Here is a 20,768-nt window from a genome sequence, read left to right as displayed (position 1 = left end):
TCAGACGTCAATGTGTGTTTGAAAAAAACACTCTTGCGCACAGGAAAGAGCAGGCGCTTGTGGACTGGGCACCGTTTCATGCACAAATTATACATTAGTTATTATGGTGGTCATAGATCGTTCAGGCAGATGTTACAAACACGGTGACTTGGCTATTTCCTAGGGTGTGAGCTGACCAGCTTGCTGAAATCTGTCCTTGAATCTTCATGGCTTAGATGATAATCTGTAGCAGGTACTAGAGCGATTAGCCGTATCAGTCTTTCCTCAGTGTTATCAATAGAGCCGCTCGAGTATATCAGTCAAGAGCACTGTGAACATCACACATACGCGTCCCATAAAAGACGAAGAAAAGAACAGAGGGAGTTTATTAACGTTTAAAACCTCATAAAATATATATTTTTTATTGGATTCAAAGGCAATGACAAAAGTGACATAGCAGCACATGACTGCATTACTGGAAGCTATTACAATTAATGATTAAAAAAAAAGAAAAACTTAAAAGATATATATATATATATATATATATATATATATATACATATATATATATATATACATATATATATATATATCTACATATATAGATGTATATATATTTTTAAACTTTGTTATATATATACATATATATATATATATATATATTAACAATTAATGATTTAAAAAAAGAAAAACTTAAAAGATATATATATACATCAAGTTGAAGTGTCTGCTCCTGTTGTGTCCCCTATGGCAACGTACAGCCTTCAAGAGGTGACTACTGGCCTCAGCCCTTATATATATATATGTATATATATATAAATATGTATATATATATATATATATATATATATATATATGTATATATATATATATGTATATATATATATATATGTATATATATGTATATATATATATATATGTATATATATATATAATATACATATATATATACATATATATATATACATATATATATATACATATTTATATATATATACATATATATATATATATATATATATATATATATATATAAAGCTCAAATTATTTCCTTCATATTAATATTTATGAGTTATGTTTATAACCATCTGTTGGTATTGGGTGGGGGGTTGGGGGGGTGGGGGGCGGCTTGCATTGCCTTGGGTGGGCAGTGAGTTTTGCTATGGGCAGTGATGATTTACTACAACACTTATTACAACATGCCTTGCCATGGGTGAGGTGTGTGTTGCCTTGGGATAAAGTGTGTGTTGCCGTGGACGAAACTGTGGGTAGAGACCAGTTGCTACGGATGAAACACGTCTCCCTGAACAGGGTTGCCATGGGTGAAGCCGTAGGTAGAGGCGGGTGGCTACAGGTGAAACGCGTCACCCTGCGTAGAGGTGTCCATTGCCATGGACGGAGGTGTTCTTTGCCATGGTGATCAGAAAAGGCCGCGCCTCTCGTCCTGGGTTCGGAACTGGGCGTGAACAGTCTGGAATGATTGACAGAGCCCGGCCATAATTCTGCTCCGTTCGTGGAGCTCCTGCTCGTGGTGCTCTGTATTGCAAAGCTCATGGGAAAAAAAAAAAGTTGGACTTTTCGCTGGTCGAAGCATGTTTAATTGCTTTATTGCTGCAGGTTCCACGCCACACCACTGTGAGATAAGAACACATGCTCTGGGATCCTTGCCATTTTTGCTTCATAAGTTTCCAGTCATATAATTCGGAATAAAGATGCACTACACGAACAATTTTCTGAGTATCTCCACTTGTAAGATGAAAATGGATATAAGCTTTTATTTATTTATTTTTTGTTCAGACACAGATTGTTAAGGCTTCTATTTATTGTGTCTATTCAATGATCATCATTATGTCAGCATACTACAAACTTCTACATAAATGATATTCTTATTAAGTGCCTCTTTAGATTTCAGTATTCTTTGTATTTTGTCTGTTGTATTATTGTGCGCATTTGTGTGTTGTATCTCAATGGGACTTTCCTGGTTAATTAAAGAATAAATAAAAATGTAAATATAAAACAAAAGTCAAGCAATTATAATGTCAGTGGTTCTGTTAAATAACAATGTTCTGATTCCAATCTTATAATTAAAATAAAATTCTTAATTTTCTGTTTCCCAATATTTTGTCCCCATATGAATGACATTGCAAAACTTTTTGCCATCTCCTGAAGTGATGGAGAGACCTCTGCTGGAGAACTTCAATATTGCACTTTATCAGACCGATGTCAAATGGGGTGTGGCAAAGACCGCAGTCACAGTGAGTGACACATTTAGCCACACCCTCTGGGAACCTCATGGCCTCAAAACTCAACGTAATATTCATGACCACCTCCCCGCCTACAAATAATCCATCCATGCATTATCTAACTTGCTTATTACTGGACAGGTGAGAGGCTGGAATTCACCATGGGCAGGTCACCAATACATCGCAGGGCACTTATGCCTATGGCCAATTTAGAGTCTCCAGTTAGCCAAATCTGCATGCCCTTGCACTGTGGGAGGAAACCGGAGTACCTGGAGGAAACAAACCCTGAAACACAGATCACGAAACTCAGAACTCCACACAGAAAGGTTCCGGATTGGATTCGTACCCAGAATCGTCTTGCTGTGAGGCGACAGAACTATTCGTTGGACCATGCCACCCCTTACAAATTATGTTTTTTTGAAAAATGTAGCGAGCAATTACCTGTATGTCCCCTAACAAAACAAAAAAAAGTAATAACTCTGTTTCATAACAGTGAAGTGACAAAGGTGAACCACAGGTTCAAAGATCATGTTAAATTCACCATCATCAACAGTATTCAACAAAACCCGAACTGACTTGCTCACGATTTCTTTTGTTTCTGAAATAATCTGGTTTTTGAAATGTGAACAAGGCTGAGAGCACCAAGTAAAGGGATCTTATTTCAAGTTTTTAAAATAAATGCATATTTTCTCATGTCTGTTCTCTTTCAGTGGCTGTGCAGAGATATTGTCTGGACATTTTCCACACACTGTTCCCTGGTGTCGCTGGAAACTCAAAACTGTACCATTGCATGTTACTGAATAAAAACATAGCTGTAATTTACAGGGTCAAAGTGCCACTAAAGCACAACAAAATATTTTGTTTGGATAAACAATTCAGAGATGGCGTCTTGAGTGTGAATGTATCTACCAAATATCATCACTTTAGTGAAAAGAATGCAAAGATCCTAAATGCTTTATTTTACCATTCCTATGGATAGGAAATGAGAATGGCCAGTGCAAAACTTTTCATAAGGGGCAACTTGGGAAAGAAAATTTTTTTTCTAACCTAACCCTAACTCTTACCCTTAACCATAAGTCCTACCATGACCCTAAACCCTAATCCTAACCATATTCCTAAACCAAACAATAATTCAAAACCCTAAACTTGAATTCTTGCCAATGGGCTCATTTTTAATTTGTGATTTTTTTATTTTTATTAATGATGAATAGAAAATGTATATATCCTTCACGCAAGAAAGGAACCACAAGTAAATATGTTTTAAGTCATTTATTCAGAAAAATATATCACTAGAAAAATCACCATGCATAGAGCAAATGTCTTACATCCAAAAAATGAAAAAAATTGATCATTCAAAATCAGTGACTGACCCTTGCATTACCCCTTCCCCTAGATCCTAAATATAACCATAATCTTACTTCAACTCTAACATGTACTGTGTTCCTACCCCAAACCCTATAACCTATTAAATACTCTTTTTTTTCATTTTTCTAAATTAAAAATGATTTTATTAAGAAATGCTTCCAGGAAGTGAACATTTTTGGCTACCCAAAACGGAAACTAACTTCCACATTATCCTTAATGCTAGCTCCTGAACATAACTCAAAAACCTTCCTCAACCCTCTGAGTTAACAAATAAATGCATAACACAAAACAATTTCACTAATGGTAATATGACAGAGAAGACATGGGAATAAAGACTCCTTCTCCATTATTCAGTTCTGGCTCTTTTTTTATTCATGGAAATATTTCTCCCTGATTAAGCTTGAACTGATCTGACAACTAGCTCCACGAGGCTAGGCTATATTAATGCACTCTAAAATGCACAGCACCAATATTGCTAACCACAAAGCAAGGTATAATGCTATAGCAGTAAAAGTCTGTGCTTTATTTTGCCTGGTGATAGTACAACACCTGCATCCATGAATGCTGCCTGTCTTGTCCAAATTCCATTTTTCCATATTGTTTCCTATTTCTCTCTCCCAACAGTACTCACAAGCCATCCTCATTGCTGTAGCCTTGCCTAGCAGTCTGGGAAAGTGTAGGCAAAGGCATACTCTCCACTGGAAAATGTTATCCTTCTTCCTTTTGATAACGTACAAGTGGACGAGTTCAGCTAGTACAGACGAGAGCTGGAAGCTGATGACTCTGGTACAGCTTGAGAAAATGTACTGTTGGTGCCCAACTGACCAGCAGGGGTCCCTGGTGAGCGATGAGAATTTCCCCCACTACCTGAATCACTCCCTCCCTGGTTAGTGTAAAATGAAAAAATAAATTTTTTTTTCATATGTTAAAATGAATTAATTAATCCATACATTTGCATACAGCATTTTGCAATCACCTAAATTATGGAAATGTTTATATGCTTCAAAAACCATGGCATTGTCATCCTGGAAGAGACTATTCCCATCAGGATAGAAATTGGGATGTTAATTGTTAAACGGTATAATGCAGTACACCTGCAACTGCATTCGTTATGTTTCTCCACTCATTTATTCAGGTCTTTCCTTTAATTTGTCACCCGTTTGTATGTAGCAGACACTCTTATCTAAATGGACTTTCATTCTCATTTCATCCATTCTTATAACTAAATATCATGCCAAAAAGTTCAGACTGAGGCACCTTGTGCAAGGACACCAGATGCAACATGGGTGCATTGTCTGGGAATCAAACCAGGAACCTCTGAGTTACAAGTCCAGTTCACTAGCCATTGTGCAATACAAACCAACTGGCTTCAGAACATCAAGGTCAAAGCCCAAAATTGAGGGGGGGGGGGGGGGGGGGGTGGTAAGTGGCAGCTGGCAGACAGTTGACAGATATGAACTGGTGGCTGAGCGCACGTCACGATGGGGATTGTGACACCCCACCAGAGGTGATTCTACATGGCGGAACGGGTCACCGTTTTTTCTGCATTCAAAACTGGCAGGAAAAATGGATGAAAACTTACACACACAGTCATCGTAAATGGAATCAAACACCGGAAAAATATGAAGTAGTGCAACTGTTCATAGCATTAAGTGCATACGGCCAGGCTGACCTGTTTCTCAGACTCGGTTCTAGTTCTGAATCTTTGTTCTGGTGATCCACAGCAGGTTCTGGTTTCAGATCCAGTTGGTTAACAGATTTATAATGAGCTATTACTTGGTCACTTAGTCCGGATCTCTGGACAATTATTTAAAATGCGGGCTATTTGATTGTTATCAGTAATATGCTTTATGGCAATATACATTAAATGGCAATATACAATTATAAAACAATATACATTTGCATAACCTGTTCAGTTCGACACAGCTGCCCTCAATGAATCGGTGGAGATTTTTTTAAATCGCATGTGATTAGTTATTTTTGTACATTTAGTAGTAGCCTACTAGCACATCTGACTGTTCCTTTCTTTTTCCTTACAACACATTTCTTGAAGGTCAAATCCCAGTATTCGTATTTCAATGAAACCCGGTTATCTGAGCTCAGCTGGACCTTACACCAGTCGCTAGGCCAGCCGGCACGTTGACAAAAGCCGGAGAATCAATCCGCATTAACGACATCTACTGTGCTGGCAAAGCTAGAAGGATCCGCGGCTTTTGACTTTAGCATCTAGACCCCGCCTCACTGACGGGGAGGGCGTATGCCTGCTGGAGTCCGGTCTGGACTGGAGGTTTTAACGCGAGCTAACGTTCGATAGCAATAGCGCTAGCTTTTTCCTGGAGCGAGAGCGATGCGCGGTCAGAGATAAAACAAGGGGCGTTCGATTTGACACAAAATCCTTGTTTTGCCTCGGTATCCCTGGACGGTAAGATTAATTTATTAACATGTCAGTCCTCGCTCTGCAAGAATACGAATTTGAAAGGCAGTTCAACGAGAACGAAGCCATCCAATGGATGCAGGAAAACTGGTATGTACCGTGCCGTCATAAATGATTAGCGCAGTCGGGATCAAGTGTATATAATGCATGGTGTTGTGATTTCTAACATTAAGTTACAGTTTGTAACAACAGCAATTGAAAAGACAATGGTGGGTAGCGTTAGAATATAATATGTACACATATGTGTCCTACGCAGGCTGGTTATGTATATGCGTGCAAAATGCACTGTTCGTAGCCTACATGTTATTATTTTGCATTTGCAACGTGGTGTATTCGCATCTTCGAATACACCGTCCTTGCTTTTCTTTATTTCAGTAATATACATTGTCTTTAGGTTAGAGAGAAGCGTGCGTGTACGATTAATTCATTGATGTTATGGATAGTCAGGTTCCCAGCAATTAATCTGATTTTAGCTTGTGTTATGCCACTGTTGTGTGCAGTATCTTCACATCCACTAGTTACGCCGACAGAATGTTAATACGTGTCATTGAGAGGCGAGACATAAACCGTAATCATCGCATATTATTCGCTTTAAATGTAAAATGACACGTTCTGATAGGTACACATGTGCTTTGTGCCGGTCCATCTCTGTTGGACCAAATAGCGATCTCCAGATCTGTAATTACTGGCGGATAGGGATGCAGAGAGCGCCTCCTACTTGCTCATTATCATAATCTTATTTCAGGCACCGATTACGCGTCCTTTACCAATGTTAGACCGTAATAGCCTAGTTTGAATCCGAATGCTTCCTGCAGTATACTTAGGCTACTAACCGCCATGTAACGTACAGCAATAAATAAATGAATAAATAAGCCAGCACTCAAACATTTACACTAGAGAGCGTCTGTGCGCAGGTATTTGGAAGCATGGTGATGTAGGGTATTTAAGCGCGCGCATCGAAAGTACAACTTTGCCATAGCGCACGTCTGCTAGGGATTTTCAAGTATCTCTACAAATATTTCACAGCTTGGAAGCTGTGCGGCCGCTGCCCAAAACTATAACCGTGCTAAAAGAAACCTGTTCTCATGTAGCACATAGCCTAGTAAGCCTACAGCCTGACTGTAGCAACTAGTAATCACAAGTATTTAATTTTTGTCACCCTCAGTTATGGTTGACACAAATATACTTAGGGCTACACGGTACAAACCGATACCAATTGTCTTTGACATATTGTCCAGAAAACTGGAGGAAATGCTTGATCACAGCTTGGCAGATCTTGAGGTCAGCCACAACATATTTATGCAACATGTTCTTGTCGCCTTAATCCAAAACGGGATGCTTGCCCTGTTAAAATGGCACAATAGTTGTGGATATCAGCTAAGGCATAGATCTAAAAGTGGGATTTCTATCCCAATGCAAAATGTTTCACACAATAAAGATATGACTCTATTGAAGCTGCAATGCTAATTGTGTCCAGTTGTAGACTACAGCTACCACAAGTACATCCGACCCCTTGTGCGTACATGCAACACTTATTGCAAAACTGGCATGATACAAAGGCCGCTCCATTAGTCAGTGAAGTGATAAGGTGGTTGACCAGGTGATTGGTAAACAATCTATGAGGAAAGATGAACATTTCCCCACAGTCTGAACCTAATGGTGATGCTGTGCACTGCAGCTCATCCCCTTGTTATTTGAAGGATCTTCAAAAACACACTTGGCCTCTGTTGCCTGCTGCTGACTCAGCACTTTAGAGGCAGCCTGGGCCTGTGATGTCTCTGCTGGGGAGAGATGGCCCGTAGTACCCAGCCTGAAAACACACACACTGTTACACATACACACAGACACACACTGATACACACACACAGACACACACACACACTGTTACACATACACACTGATACACACACATACACACACTGTTACACACACACACACAAACACACACACTGTTACACACATGCACAAACACAGACATACACACACATGCACACACACAGACACTGGTACACACACATAAATACACACTGTTACACACATACACACACTGTTACACACATACACACACACTGTTACACACACATGTGCACACATTCTCTCTCTCATGCTTGCATGCACCCACACGCACATACACAGTTTTACTATAATGTCGGGATTGTTCTCCTGTCCCCCCACTAGCTCCTATGTTCCCATTGGACAGAAGTGGTGACCTGATTCTGGCCAATCAGACTAGCTGCTGTATATGTGCAACACTGCCAAGAAGCTGGTCAGTGATACTGAGTTCCAAAGACTGAAATTGTTTTCAGTTGTCAGTTTTACACATGACAAAATATGGAGGCTCTTGAGTGGGAGATAACGTTAAGGCACAAGTGCGTAGCGCAGTGACACACAGCCAGGTGTCCTTGAGGATGGTCTGTGATTGGCTCTTTTGTGTTACTCGGGGAGGGAGGGGCTGGGTCAACAATGCCGACCCCACAGATTCTGTAGGCCGCACAGATGTTCAGCGCCTGCATTTCTTCCGTCCTCTTTGCCTCCTAACAGCAGTGGGACGTTCTGGTCGGTACCAGGCATTTGCAGCGCTGCACGAATGAGGGCGGGTCATTCAGTGCCACGGTATGGCACTCGATGGCGCCCCTTTAATGAATGACTCCGGAGACGCAACGGGATTCTATGGTTTCAGCTTCAGTAGGGAGGACAGAGGCCCACTGTTCTGCGTACAGAGCATTGTATCTGCTGGGTCTACACGATCTGCGGCAGCCCGAAACCGTGTCGCGCTCTGTGCGTCCGTCCGATGGGCCGGGCCGCCTGCAGTCCGGCCGCATCTGTTGCGCATTCCACCGGCGCGGACGGTTGGCGCACTGGGAGGCGAGAGACGGCGGAACAGCTGTCTTTAACACGCCCTGCGCGCTAAAACAGAACAGCGGCCTTTCTGTTATCGTGCTGCAACAACAAGAACATGAGAATACGTAATGAGGAGAACAGGCCATTCAGCCCATCAGGAAAGAGCATGAGAATACGTAATGAGGTGAACAGGCCATTCAGCCCATCTAGAACATAAGACCATATGAATACATAATGAGGTGAACAGGCCATTCAGCCCATCGAGAACATAAGAGCCTACGAATACATAATGAGGTGAACAGGCCATTCAGCCCATCAAGAACATATGAATACATAATGAGGAGAACAGGCCATTCAGCCCATCTAGAACATAAGAACATATGAATACATAATGAGGAGAACAGGCCATTCAGCCCATCTAGAACATAAGAACATATGAATACATAATGAGGAGAACAGGCCATTCAGCCCATCTAGAACATACGAACATATGAATACATAATGAGGAGAACAGGCCATTCAGCCCATCTAGAACATACGAACATATGAATACATAATGAGGAGAACAGGCCATTCAGCCCATCAAGAACATAAGAACATGTGAGTACATAATGAGGAGAACAGGCCACTCTAGTACATTAGAACATCCTATACCTACAGTACACACTAGAGAGTACAGTACGTAGCACCATTTACCTAAAAACTGGAGTTTCTGTATTTGAACACCCTGAGGGTCTGTGCCTGTAATACGTGGCCTGGCAAGCTGTTCCGTGCATTCACAACCGTTTTTGCAAATAAATAAATCATACAGAAGGAAAAAAGTCCAGAAAATTTCCAAATGCGTATTAAAATGCAAAGATCCACAGAATCAAAGAGCTTATGGGCTTTAAAGAAGAAAGATAATGCTGAATGACTATGTTTAAGAGTGGCTGGGGTAGAAATAAAAAATTAACATTTTTAAAAATCCTTTTAATAATGTGTAAATTAATGTTTAAATCATTTGGGGGAAAAGCATACATCTTCCCCAAATGTTTAAATGGTTAATGACACCCCTACTAAATAATGTCACTACAGATTCTTGTCAGAAAGCCATACTGACCCCTTGTTCCATTTCATTAGCCAGACATTGCTTGCCAGAATCTACAATGCCTGGCTAAAAATAAGTATCTGCTGTGTCTTTCTGTGCTGTGATAATGGGATGGAGAAAGTGACACAACGCTGGAGGATTCATTCACAATTGTGAACACACTCATTTCCTGAAATAGTGTGCCTGACGTGTAGGCCTGAGTAGGGTGTGTAATGTGGGGTGAGCTGGACGTGCATGCATAAGTGTGTGTGTGTGTGCGTGTGTGTGTGTGTTCCAGTGAAAGTGTTGTTTGGAGGAGAGAGGACGTTTCCTTCAGCGCTCTGCCGACGTTGTGACTCATTACACATTCTGACACCCCAGTGTCATTCAGGCATGGCCCTCCCTCTCGGCTGTGCGCGCACGTATGCGTGTGTGCATGTGTGTGTGTGTGTGTCTGTGTGTGTGTATGCATGCGCATATGTGTATGCATGTGTGTGTGCGTGTGTGCATGTGTGTGACAGAGAGAGAGGGGGGAGGAAAAGAGGGAGGAAGAGAAAGAGACAGAGAGATCAGGAGAGAGAGGAGAGAGAGAGAGAGAGGGAGAGATATGTGGGTGTGGGTAGGTTTTCACACGTATATGTAATGTATATTAGAATGTCAGTAGCGATTCAGTCAGAGCCGTCTTATTTAGTCCATAGCATGTTTAGGTTTTATTGCTGTTTCTTTCCAACTAAAAAAGTTCAGATACAAAATGCTGTCCAGTATCATACAAAAAGCCGGGTGTATTTAGCAGCTGCAGGTTGCATATCTGTGGTACTAGTCCACTGCAGGCCTTTGAATGGACATCATCACTGGGTTAATGGTAAAACGTGCAAATGCTCTGGACGTAGGTCTGCTGAACCTAAAGAAGTCGTCCTTCGGCAGACCAAGACTGCCTTTTCTGAAAAAAGCCGCTCGTCATTTTGGATTGGTTTGCCACTTCCCAGTCTGTCTGTCTGGCTTGGGGTTTCACCTTTTTGGCGGGAGTGCGGCAGTACACAGCACGCCTTTCATCCAGTGTCTGTTATTTTTCCTTCCGGGAGGTGGGAAATGCTGCCTTTTTTTTTCGGGCTGGGTGTTGGCAGAATACTTAGACTGCGACGCAGTGGTGTGATCGCCTGCCCCCGAGCATGCTGGGAAGATGAACGGACGCGCTTAACCGCACTGTGGCTCGGCGATTCTTCGAAGCGCGCGATTGCGTCATTCTTCAGCGCCAGGAAGCGCGTTTCAGGTGGGAGTTTCACACAGCGAAAGCGTCTCCTGGGGTAGTGAGTTGTGCTAAATGCTAATAGCCGAAGGGCAGCTAAAAACAGTGAGTACTTCTTCAGCCAATCAGAGACAAACTGTTTCTCAGTCCGCCAGCCAATCAGAGGAGGTGCTTTTCTCTTCCTGGTGCTGGCGGCTGTGCTGAGCATGGCGTTTTGTAAAGCTGAACGCCGTCTGCAGCTCTTCTTTATGACTTTCCTTTCAGCTGCTGGGCTGGAAAGAGTGCAACGCAGCAGCAAAATAATAAAACTCAACCGCAAGTCGGCCATTTAAAAAAAATGTATTTATTTATTTTTTATGAGGACTACTTTATCAGGAGCAGAAGCAGCGGTGTGGCATTTGTATGCAGATGCGGTTGTTGGCTAATGACTCCGTTTCATGTACACTTGCCGCTGGCTTTTTTTCCCCTCTCCCCACAGTCTGAAATATTCATCTGTGACCGGTTTACAAGAAGAAAAAAAAACTGCCTGCACTTTAGTTCCAAAGATGGCACACGCAGGTGGACAAACCTGTCATTAAACGTCAGCATTAATGAGCAGCCAGACTCATGAGCTCAGAGTTTGAGCAGGAGAGTAAGGATACTTGTGATGCAACTGTTTATTTAAAGCAAGAGTGTAGAGCGCTGTGATTGGCCAGTGCGTGGTCCACCCTTCACCCAATCCAGGGGTGTTCCTCACGCCACTGATTTCTGTGCTGCGTCTGCAAGCAGAGGTGAAGTTCCATAGCCGATTCGGACTCATGTCTGTCCTCTTTAAGGTTTGACCCTTTATACCTTATAGCAAGTGTGTCCAGCTATAGCATAGTTCGGACTCCAGGAAGATTAGCTGCAAACTATGTATTGCTAATGGGGATCCTAAATAAATAAATAAATAAATATAGCAAGGGCTTTTGATTTTTTTTTAAATAATGAAGTGAACTAGTACACCTTTGAAATTGTGTTATACATTTCCTCCTAGACTGTATGAAGTAAACACATTTTTGAAAGTGTTTTCATTGATGGTGGAAATAGGCTAAATGTCTTCAGAGGTTTTTGCAAAAGGGAATGTTTGTGTATCTGGGCAGTGACGCCATGGTCTCTTGGAATGTTCTGTGGAGCTCCAAACTCCACAGAACAGCAAAACAGCCAATAATGAGAGTCATAATTCACTGGGCAGCCAATAAGAACGGCTGAACTCCAGACCACAGCCAATAAGCAGCTCTCTAAGATAAATAAGAGGCGCTTGGCAACTGTGGCTTGCAGGACGTGCAGGACGCTTCTTAGCGACTCAACCTAACCGCCAGGCTGTGACTCATTCTCCACTTGCTCTGGAGAATTCAGACAGGACCGGCCCAGCAGCCTGGCCACCGGACTGCTCATAACAGACATGAGAAGCGCATTTGCTTCGTCATCGCTCTCTCTCTCTCTCTCTGTCTCTCTCCGCTCATCCCCCTGCCCAGGGGGCGTTGCCCTCGTTGCGACTGCATGCGGGGGGGGGGCGTGGCCTGGCGTGACCTCAGTGACCTCTCTGACATTCCCAGGGAGATGCCGAACATGTGAACTCCATTTCCCAGTTAAAAGCCGACGGTCAATTTAACAGCGCAGCGCCCCTCCCCCTCCTCCCCTTCTCTATTGTAAGTTCCTTAATAATAATAATCTGAATAATAAAAAATGTAAATGCTTAGCACGTAGCCCCTCTAAGGCATGTATTTCATAACTTTGCCGTGTTCAACCTGATTCCTGCTAGGCTCCGTAGAGGCTTGATCTGACCATCGCCCCGCTCCCCCCCCCCCCCCCGTGCTTTATGCACCTGTAAGGGTACAGGCAAAATTTCCACCCTGGCCATCAGCGAGCGATGCTGTAGAAATCCCCCCCCCCCCCTCCCCCAAGCTAGTTTCCTGCATGGCAGGAAGTGGGTCACGGCTAACCGTAGGCGCACCGCGAAAAACACACTGCTGAGTCTAATGGAATGTGACTACCGCGCTCTAACCCCAGCGGAAGTCCCCCCCCACCCCCCCTGCCGCGAAGAAACCCCGGTGCTTGTTCCCCAAAACCTTCATAGACAATAAAGTTGCTGTTATCATCGCTCATGTAGTTGAAAGCATGTTTATATGAACCTCAGGTTTCTGTGACACTTTATTTTGCCCTGATTGGATCGAGAGGACGGCTATTATGAGACCCCTCAGGACTCATAGGGATTATGAAGTGCTATTAGTACATGTAGCATGACACACAAATTAGAATGAACAAACATTGTGCATTCGCAGGCTGAATGCTATGCTCTTCTCCTGCACAGCAAGTGTAATATTCTCACAGTGCGTTAATGCGTTTGGACACCAATGCCGCGAACGCCTTTGGACTCGCGTCAAAGCAAGATCCTTGAACTTTAGATGCTGAAAATCCACTAAAAAGGATTATCATCCCAGACCTGCGAGACCTGTGGATCTGGAGACGAATGAACAGCAGTTCTGCATTTCACAACGACGGCCTGTTTCACAATGACAGTGACATGCTGTGTGCTCCCTACGTGGGGTGATGGTTTAATAAGTTTTAACAGGTCGACACCTAGGTCTAATACACGCCCGCACCAGACAGGGGCTTGTTAGATTTGGGAGAGGTTGACAAGACAACGCCAGGAGTCCAAAGGACAGGTTCACAGTACAGTTTCACGTTGTTACTTGTATCGAAATCACGCGCTTTCTACAGAGGCCAACTTTTGTTAGGAGCCAAGCGGGCAGACTGACAGGTACAGAAAGAAAGATCTGTCAGTCTGCGGAACTGAGGTGCGGGTTACTGTAGTTACTGTACATTCACAACAGCTGAAGGTGTAAAAGAAAAGCCTGTTTTTGCTTTACCCTGTCCTGAACAAAATGGCTAAAACAGATTTTTTTTTTGTTTGTTTTTTTTCTTGCTCATGTTGGAATGTGTTCCTTCTCCCTCTCCCTTGTCTGTTTATTAATCACTCGATCAGTATCACAGAGTGAAGGTTTCCCCGCCCCGCCAATCACCTGTCAGATAGTCTCTCCAGGATGTGCGACGGCTTTTTCTCTCCCCCTTCTACGGAGCGTCTGTCAGTGCGAAATATTGCTGAGTGAATACGGACAGTTTTTTTTACAGCGTGTCGCTGCCCCAAGGTGCGTGGCGTCTGAATGAGGTTCCCCCGGGGGCCAGACTGGGATTTGGAATTTGAAATGAAACGTTTTTTTTTTTCGCGGAAGGGAAGTTGGCGGTCATGCCGCGCGGAGAGGGGGCGCGCATTCTTGAAAGGGCTGAGTGTCATCGCCCGGGGCGATTTTGCTCCCACGGGCTTCATAAATATCTGCTCGGGCAGGTTACGCTGGCAGCTTAAAATTTTTTTTTTTTTTTAAACTGCAAGCAATGAAAAACTGAGATTTTGCCATCCTCTGGCCCCACCTCTCTACCCGCCACACGGGGGGGGGGGGCGGTCGGCCTCGTCCGCGAGAGGGAGCGGCTGTTCCCGCCACATTCCGTTTCAGCCAATCAGCGACAGGCTCCGGGAGTTCGAAGCGAACAGCGTGAGGCTTTTCCCTTTCCCCTCTTTCCTGCGCCTCCTTTCCCCTCTTCCTCCTCTTTCTCCTGCATCGCTTTATTTCCTGACAAAAGCGGTGGTGACGGTTGTAATTTCGGGGGAGAGGTTGGATTATTTACATGAAACGCACACACGCACCTTACCAATATCGCTGTCCTCTCTAGGGGCCTATCGAGTAACAGGGGCCCCTGAAACCTTCTTTACATGCGGGCCTGCCTGTTAGTGAACAAGCGTGAGCTACATCTGTGAAAAATGCTCCTTCTGTTCCCAAGTCCCTCACCTGAAGGGGCGCCTGGCCTCCAGGTGATGGGATATCCTCAGTGTCCTCAGCCACTGTCCAGGCTGTTAGATACCTACCTGTCTGTGTAAAAGCCTCCTGCTCTGTCTCCTCACTCAACAGACCAGGGCAAACTGCCTTTTAACACTCAGTCATTGTATCTTTAAACAGTGTTCTTCACAAACAGGTGTTCAGGGGCCAGTGTTTAGCTTAACACTGTCAGTAAAGTGCAGGAGTACAGCGGTTTATCTAATCAAAATCAATGCTTTCTCAACAATCAATGTGCAGTACGCCAAAACACCGCCTTCTGATCTCAGTTTGGCGGTTGAAATGCCGCGTCATTGTTGGATTTTTTTTTCTGTCCTTGCACTAAGGTACCCTCCTAATCGGTGGGGCACCTGGGCGATTTAGGGAGCCCGGCTCATTGGCTGAAGAAGCGTTATGGAAACAACAGTGGAGGGTCCACCCCCCCATACCCCTTCTCTCCCTCTTTCCCTCTCTTTCGCTCTCTCTCTCCTTCCCTCTCTCTCCCTCCCTCCCTCTCTCTCTCTGTTTGGGATGTTGTCTTTTCCCTTTGTCTGTTTGTCCTTGCCGGGAGGCAGGACAGCCAACCCCCCCTGACCACCCACCCCCCCCCCCCCCACCACCCCCCAGTGAATACCATCCATCCCTTAAAATAACAAGGAGTCCTGCTGTGCTCTGAAAAGGATTGGAGACCCACCCAGACGTGTGTAACGGGCGGGCAGCAGAATCTTAGGAGCAAATCCCCTTTTTTAACACTTTGAGTCCAAATGAAGGCCATTTTAAAACGGACATTTAAAATGAAAGTAGCTCCAACACTTAAGGGAAGCCAGGACTCAGAAGCATTCACAGTCCAAAGAACCTGTAGCTTCTCAACCTGTTTATAAGGAACCATTTCGGTTTATATCCCATGTTAGGAAATGTGCTTAGATAGATAGATAGAGAGAGTGGGGCAATATCAAACCCAAAGGAGAACAGCCATCATGATTCATGAGTAACTTACTGAGCTGAGCCAATCAGGTCTTTTTTTTTGCTATGGAAGAAAACATTTGATAGGTTTATACATTTTAGAGACAGACACCACGTGGTGTCTCAACCCTTAATGGGGAAGCGCTGCAGTCCCAGTAGGTCACAGGGGTGGTGGTAAAATTCCCCAGAGGTGTCGGAACTGTTAAAGGCGCACGCGATTGGTCGAGGAGCCGTCACATGGGCACGCTTTCGTCTGTCCTCCAGGAAGAAGTCCTTCCTCTACTCGGCCCTGTACGCGGCCTGCATTCTGGGGGGCCGGAGGCTGATGAAGCAGAGGGAGAAGTTTGAGCTGCGGAAGCCCCTGGTGCTCTGGTCCCTCTCCCTCGCCGTCTTCAGGTAAGGCTCACCTGCTCTCGTCCTGTACTGTTACCTGAGGACAGGTCAGCGTCCCTCAGGACAGGCGAGGGAATAAAGGAATTCATATCTGCAATTGATATGCAAGCCTCGAAGAACCACAAGATTAGTGTAACTGACATGTTTTACAAGTGTCTTTGTCTATGGAGAGTGTATATTTTTTGTGTACTGAAATAATTGCATGTATTAAAACACTTATGATTGTTTTATGATGAGTGAACTGATTGGTTAGATGCAGTGAGCAGTTAATCAGTTTCCCTGGAGATCCAGCGCTTACTGAAAGCACTGTCACCCATTGGACGGTTTATTCGATGAACGTGGCTTGCTGCTCTGAAATCTCTTCCTCCCGCTCGCAGCATATTCGGCGCCATTCGCACCGGAGGGTACATGGTGTTCATCCTGATGACCAAAGGGCTGAAGCAGTCTGTCTGCGACCAGAGCTTCTACAACGGGCCCGTCAGCAAATTCTGGGCCTACGCCTTCGTGCTCAGCAAGGCCCCGGAGCTGGGTGAGTCCGTCCAGCCGAACGCGTCCCCCCGCGACGCGCTCTGATTCGCCCCTCTCCTGAGCCACTCACGGGGCGGGGATACGGTGGATATGAGGACCGGTATTTTTAACCGGATCGGTGTCGGTTTGAGTGACTGGTTGTGACACTTTGATTGGAACCTTGTTACTTGTTTTAATTGTGTTAATATTCCGTTGAATGATTAAAAAGAGGCTAGAGGCAATGGGTCACTAAAAAGTAGATCTGGATTTTCTCTTTCTCTCTCTCTCTTTCTCCCTCTTTCACTCACTCTCTCCAATGTGCCTGACTGGGTTTGGTTCTGGATCTGTAGCCACTGTCACGTCTCAGAGCTTTGCTCTTTCATTTCTGCCCCTGTGGGCTCTTTGTGTTTGCCCAGACTGCACTGAACACACGCCCCCCCACCCCCATAAGCCACGCCCACCGTCACAGGCCTGGCCGGCCACACCCCCACAGTGCCTGTCCAAGACGATCCCTTTGTCATACAGAGCCGTGTTAACTCCGCCCAGTCTCCTGCCTTGGGCAGAACCCCACTGTGGACTTCTCCATTGTTGCATCACAGTTGGGCTAGGCGGAGTTTTCATAATCCCCGCCTCCATGTTCTCACATATCATAACATACATACACACATATATATCCTCCTGAGCCCTGGTAGAAAACGTGTGTTTACTTATTTAAATTCTTTTTTTTTTCGGACATAAAGTGTCTTGGAAATATTTTCAAATATTATTTATTTTATTTTTATTGAATATCCCTTGAAGTGTAGGTTTCAGCATAGCAGAATATATGCTTCTTGAGATTAAGACCAAAGACTTTATGAAATGAAATACCGGATGTCAGGAGGATATATAAGTTTGGAGAACTCCCTCTGACCGGTCACTGTCCCCCCCTTTCCCTGGCAGGAGACACGCTGTTCATCGTCCTGAGGAAACAGAAGCTCATCTTCCTGCACTGGTACCACCACATCACGGTCCTGCTCTACTCCTGGTACTCCTACAAGGACATGGTCGCCGGGGGCGGCTGGTTCATGACCATGAACTACCTGGTGCACGCGGTCATGTACTCCTACTACGCCCTGCGGGCGGCGGGCTTCCGCGTGTCGCGCAAGTTCGCCATGTTCGTGACGGCCACGCAGATCGCCCAGATGGCGGTGGGCTGCCTGGTGAACGGCCTGGTCTTCTCCTGGATGCAGCAGGGCCAGGAGTGCCCGTCGCACGTGCAGAACATCGTCTGGTCCTCGCTCATGTACCTCAGCTACTTCGTGCTCTTCTGCCAGTTCTTCCGCGAGGCCTACGTGCGCAAGGCCCGGCAGGCCGCCGAGAGGAAGGGCCTGTAATGGTGGGCGGGGCCGAGGCGGGCCGGGGGGGGGGGGGGGGGGGGGGGGGGGGGAGGAGGCGGGGCTGGGTGTGAAGGGGAGGCCGTGATTGGTGGGGTCCAAGACGGATTGAGCCTCTGGTTCTATAGCCTATGATGGGAAGCAGAAGGTGGAGGGGAGGGGAGGATAGTGGTGCCGGGTTGGGTGGGGTTGAGTGGGGGTGGGGTGGGGGGGGGGGGCAGAGGCGGTTGGAGGTAGCCAAAACAGGGGTCATGCCGTCTGTACCGGAACGAGCATGAGCACAAGCTGTTTTTTTTTCCCAAAGAGGGCCACAATCAGTGAGCCGTTACCATGCCAACACCCAAGTCTCCACCCACTGTGTTACGTTTACAGCGTTCCCCCCCTAGCCAATTGCATCTCCCCTCGTTAGTCGTCATGCCAACCTCATGTTGATAAAAGCAGCGGACAGCTGCGAGCCGAGAGTGTGTGAAGGGAATGAATACGAGGAAGTGTGTTAATGACGGAATGAAGAGGAAAGGGAGGAGGTGCCTATTCTGTCCAATCAGCACGCTCTTTGTCTTAACAGGGTTTCCACGGGAACTTAAAAGGGCTTGGATTTAGCATTTTTGTGAAATTGCTTGGAATATTATTTCCCTAATAGACTGGTTTGTATATTCCAAGTTTTAAAGAAATTAAGTTAATTTTATACTGAAGTCAATTATAAGATTATTAATTCAGAAATAAGCTGCCTGAAAAATTGTCAATAAAGGTTTTTGTGAAATCCTTGAATTTTGCAATAGAAATACTGTAGAGTAATTGTAAGCATTTTCATTTGATTTGACGCAGCCAAACTGATCATGTGCAACAAATATATGCATATACCCCTCAGTTAAAGACAAAGCAGACTGTGTTTAGACAGAATAGGCCCTTTACATTGGTGAATGTCTTGTCTAGGTGTTACTGTTAACATAATTCTGTCTCTGTCATGCTGTCTTAACCTGACTGAATCTGTTATTAAGGTCTGTGGATGGGTGATTTGTGTATTAAAAGTGAGTGAAGTCTTCGCTCTGTTGCATGTATTTTCCATTACACTGTTACACTCTTAGGCCTCGTCATCTCTTTCTTCGTTTAAGAATTTCTCCCATAAGCCAATGCGGAAGCAGGCAGGGAATTTTGAGTCATTGGAAGAGTCTTACCTGAGCTACCAACATTTGAGCTTGCTGCCAGGTTATCGTGAGTTACAAACATATGTTCACTGAAGTGACACAGAGTATGTGCAAGCTGTATCCCCGTTCATAAGGAATGTGGCCTCAGCTAAAGACAGCTGCGTAGCACTGTCACTATTATTTTTTGCACAGTACAAACAACTCAAATGTTTCAGTCCCAGAGGGTCGAATATTAATTGCCTTATAGCCTTTCCGCATATAGACACAACTCACAAGCTTTTAGATGCTTAAGTGAAATATCTTTTTTTATTTTTTTAAACAAATAACTGTTAGCCATTCACTTTTAAGGAGCCAATTCAGGGGTTTATGAAACACCCTGGGTGGAGGGGGGTTGTACCATTAAAAGAGAGCCAACACTGATTTTTCTACTGAATGATATCTAAGGATTTGTCCACAATCCAGGTTCACATAAATACTTACAATACTCTTCTGTGCACTTAATGACAAAACATACCCATACACTTTAAACAGATCCCTTATTAAAAACCAACTAACAAATCTTTGTTGGCTCTGTTGGTGATTTCAAGACATGGTAGTCAGTTGCAAAACTGGCAAGGTTATTTAGGCCACTCATGAGACCTGCACATAAAGTACTGTCTTATTTTTCAAGCGCATTTCCAATAAATTACAGTTAATCCATATTATCCATAAAACGTGCACGTAGCCTAAAATAATGTGCAGAGGGATTTAATTGGATTTAAATCCACAGTGATCATGGCTATGGCTAGATTTGATTAGGAAGTATGGACTAAATTAAACTTGAAATGTTCTACCCTCTTTACAGGTTTAAGAGATAGCAATGATACATTTTGTATCTAATGTTAGCATCTCAATTCAGTCGCATGGATAGTAAGCACAGTTTTCACTGTAAAACTTGTGTTTTTTTATTGATTGTAGGAATTAGAATTATCAAGGTTGTCTTTGGACTTTAAGCACTAGGAAAATATAGCCTACATTCATGAAGCCTATAGCACAGCTCAGTGAGCACCATACAAATCTGATGGAGGAAGAAAAGGTTTTTAAATAGATATTGCTGGGAGATTAAAGCGCTGACCAGAATTTATCTCTTTATTGTCAACTATCGCCACCTTCTGGACATGAGGCATAACACCAGGGGTGGTGCACTGAGTATCACAGATGGATTCAAACAATGTTTGTCCTTTATCTGTTATCTACTTGGACTAAAAAACGGAGTGATATTTCCTCACATTTGGATTGTCACAATCACGTTAGTTAACTTTTAACAAAAGTTAACTTGCCAAA

General features: G+C 44.2%; 1 protein-coding gene across 1 annotated transcript; it reads left to right on the top strand.

Annotated features, from left to right (window-relative positions):
* Window positions 1-5,722: 5,722 nt before the first annotated feature.
* On the top strand, window positions 5,723-19,343 carry LOC118226747 (elongation of very long chain fatty acids protein 6). The gene is made up of 4 exons (XM_035416584.1): window positions 5,723-6,111; window positions 16,292-16,423; window positions 16,798-16,949; window positions 17,867-19,343. Exons 1-4 carry the CDS (start codon window positions 6,029-6,031, stop codon window positions 18,298-18,300), a joined length of 801 nt encoding a protein of 266 aa, XP_035272475.1. The 5' UTR covers window positions 5,723-6,028; the 3' UTR covers window positions 18,301-19,343.
* The last annotated feature ends 1,425 nt before the right edge of the window (window positions 19,344-20,768 follow it).

The sequence above is a fragment of the Anguilla anguilla genome, chromosome 5 (genome assembly GCF_013347855.1).
Source record: "Anguilla anguilla isolate fAngAng1 chromosome 5, fAngAng1.pri, whole genome shotgun sequence".
Lineage (NCBI taxonomy): Eukaryota > Metazoa > Chordata > Actinopteri > Anguilliformes > Anguillidae > Anguilla > Anguilla anguilla.
Note: the sequence above shows the minus strand (reverse complement) of the source record. Positions and strands in the feature narration are given on the sequence as shown.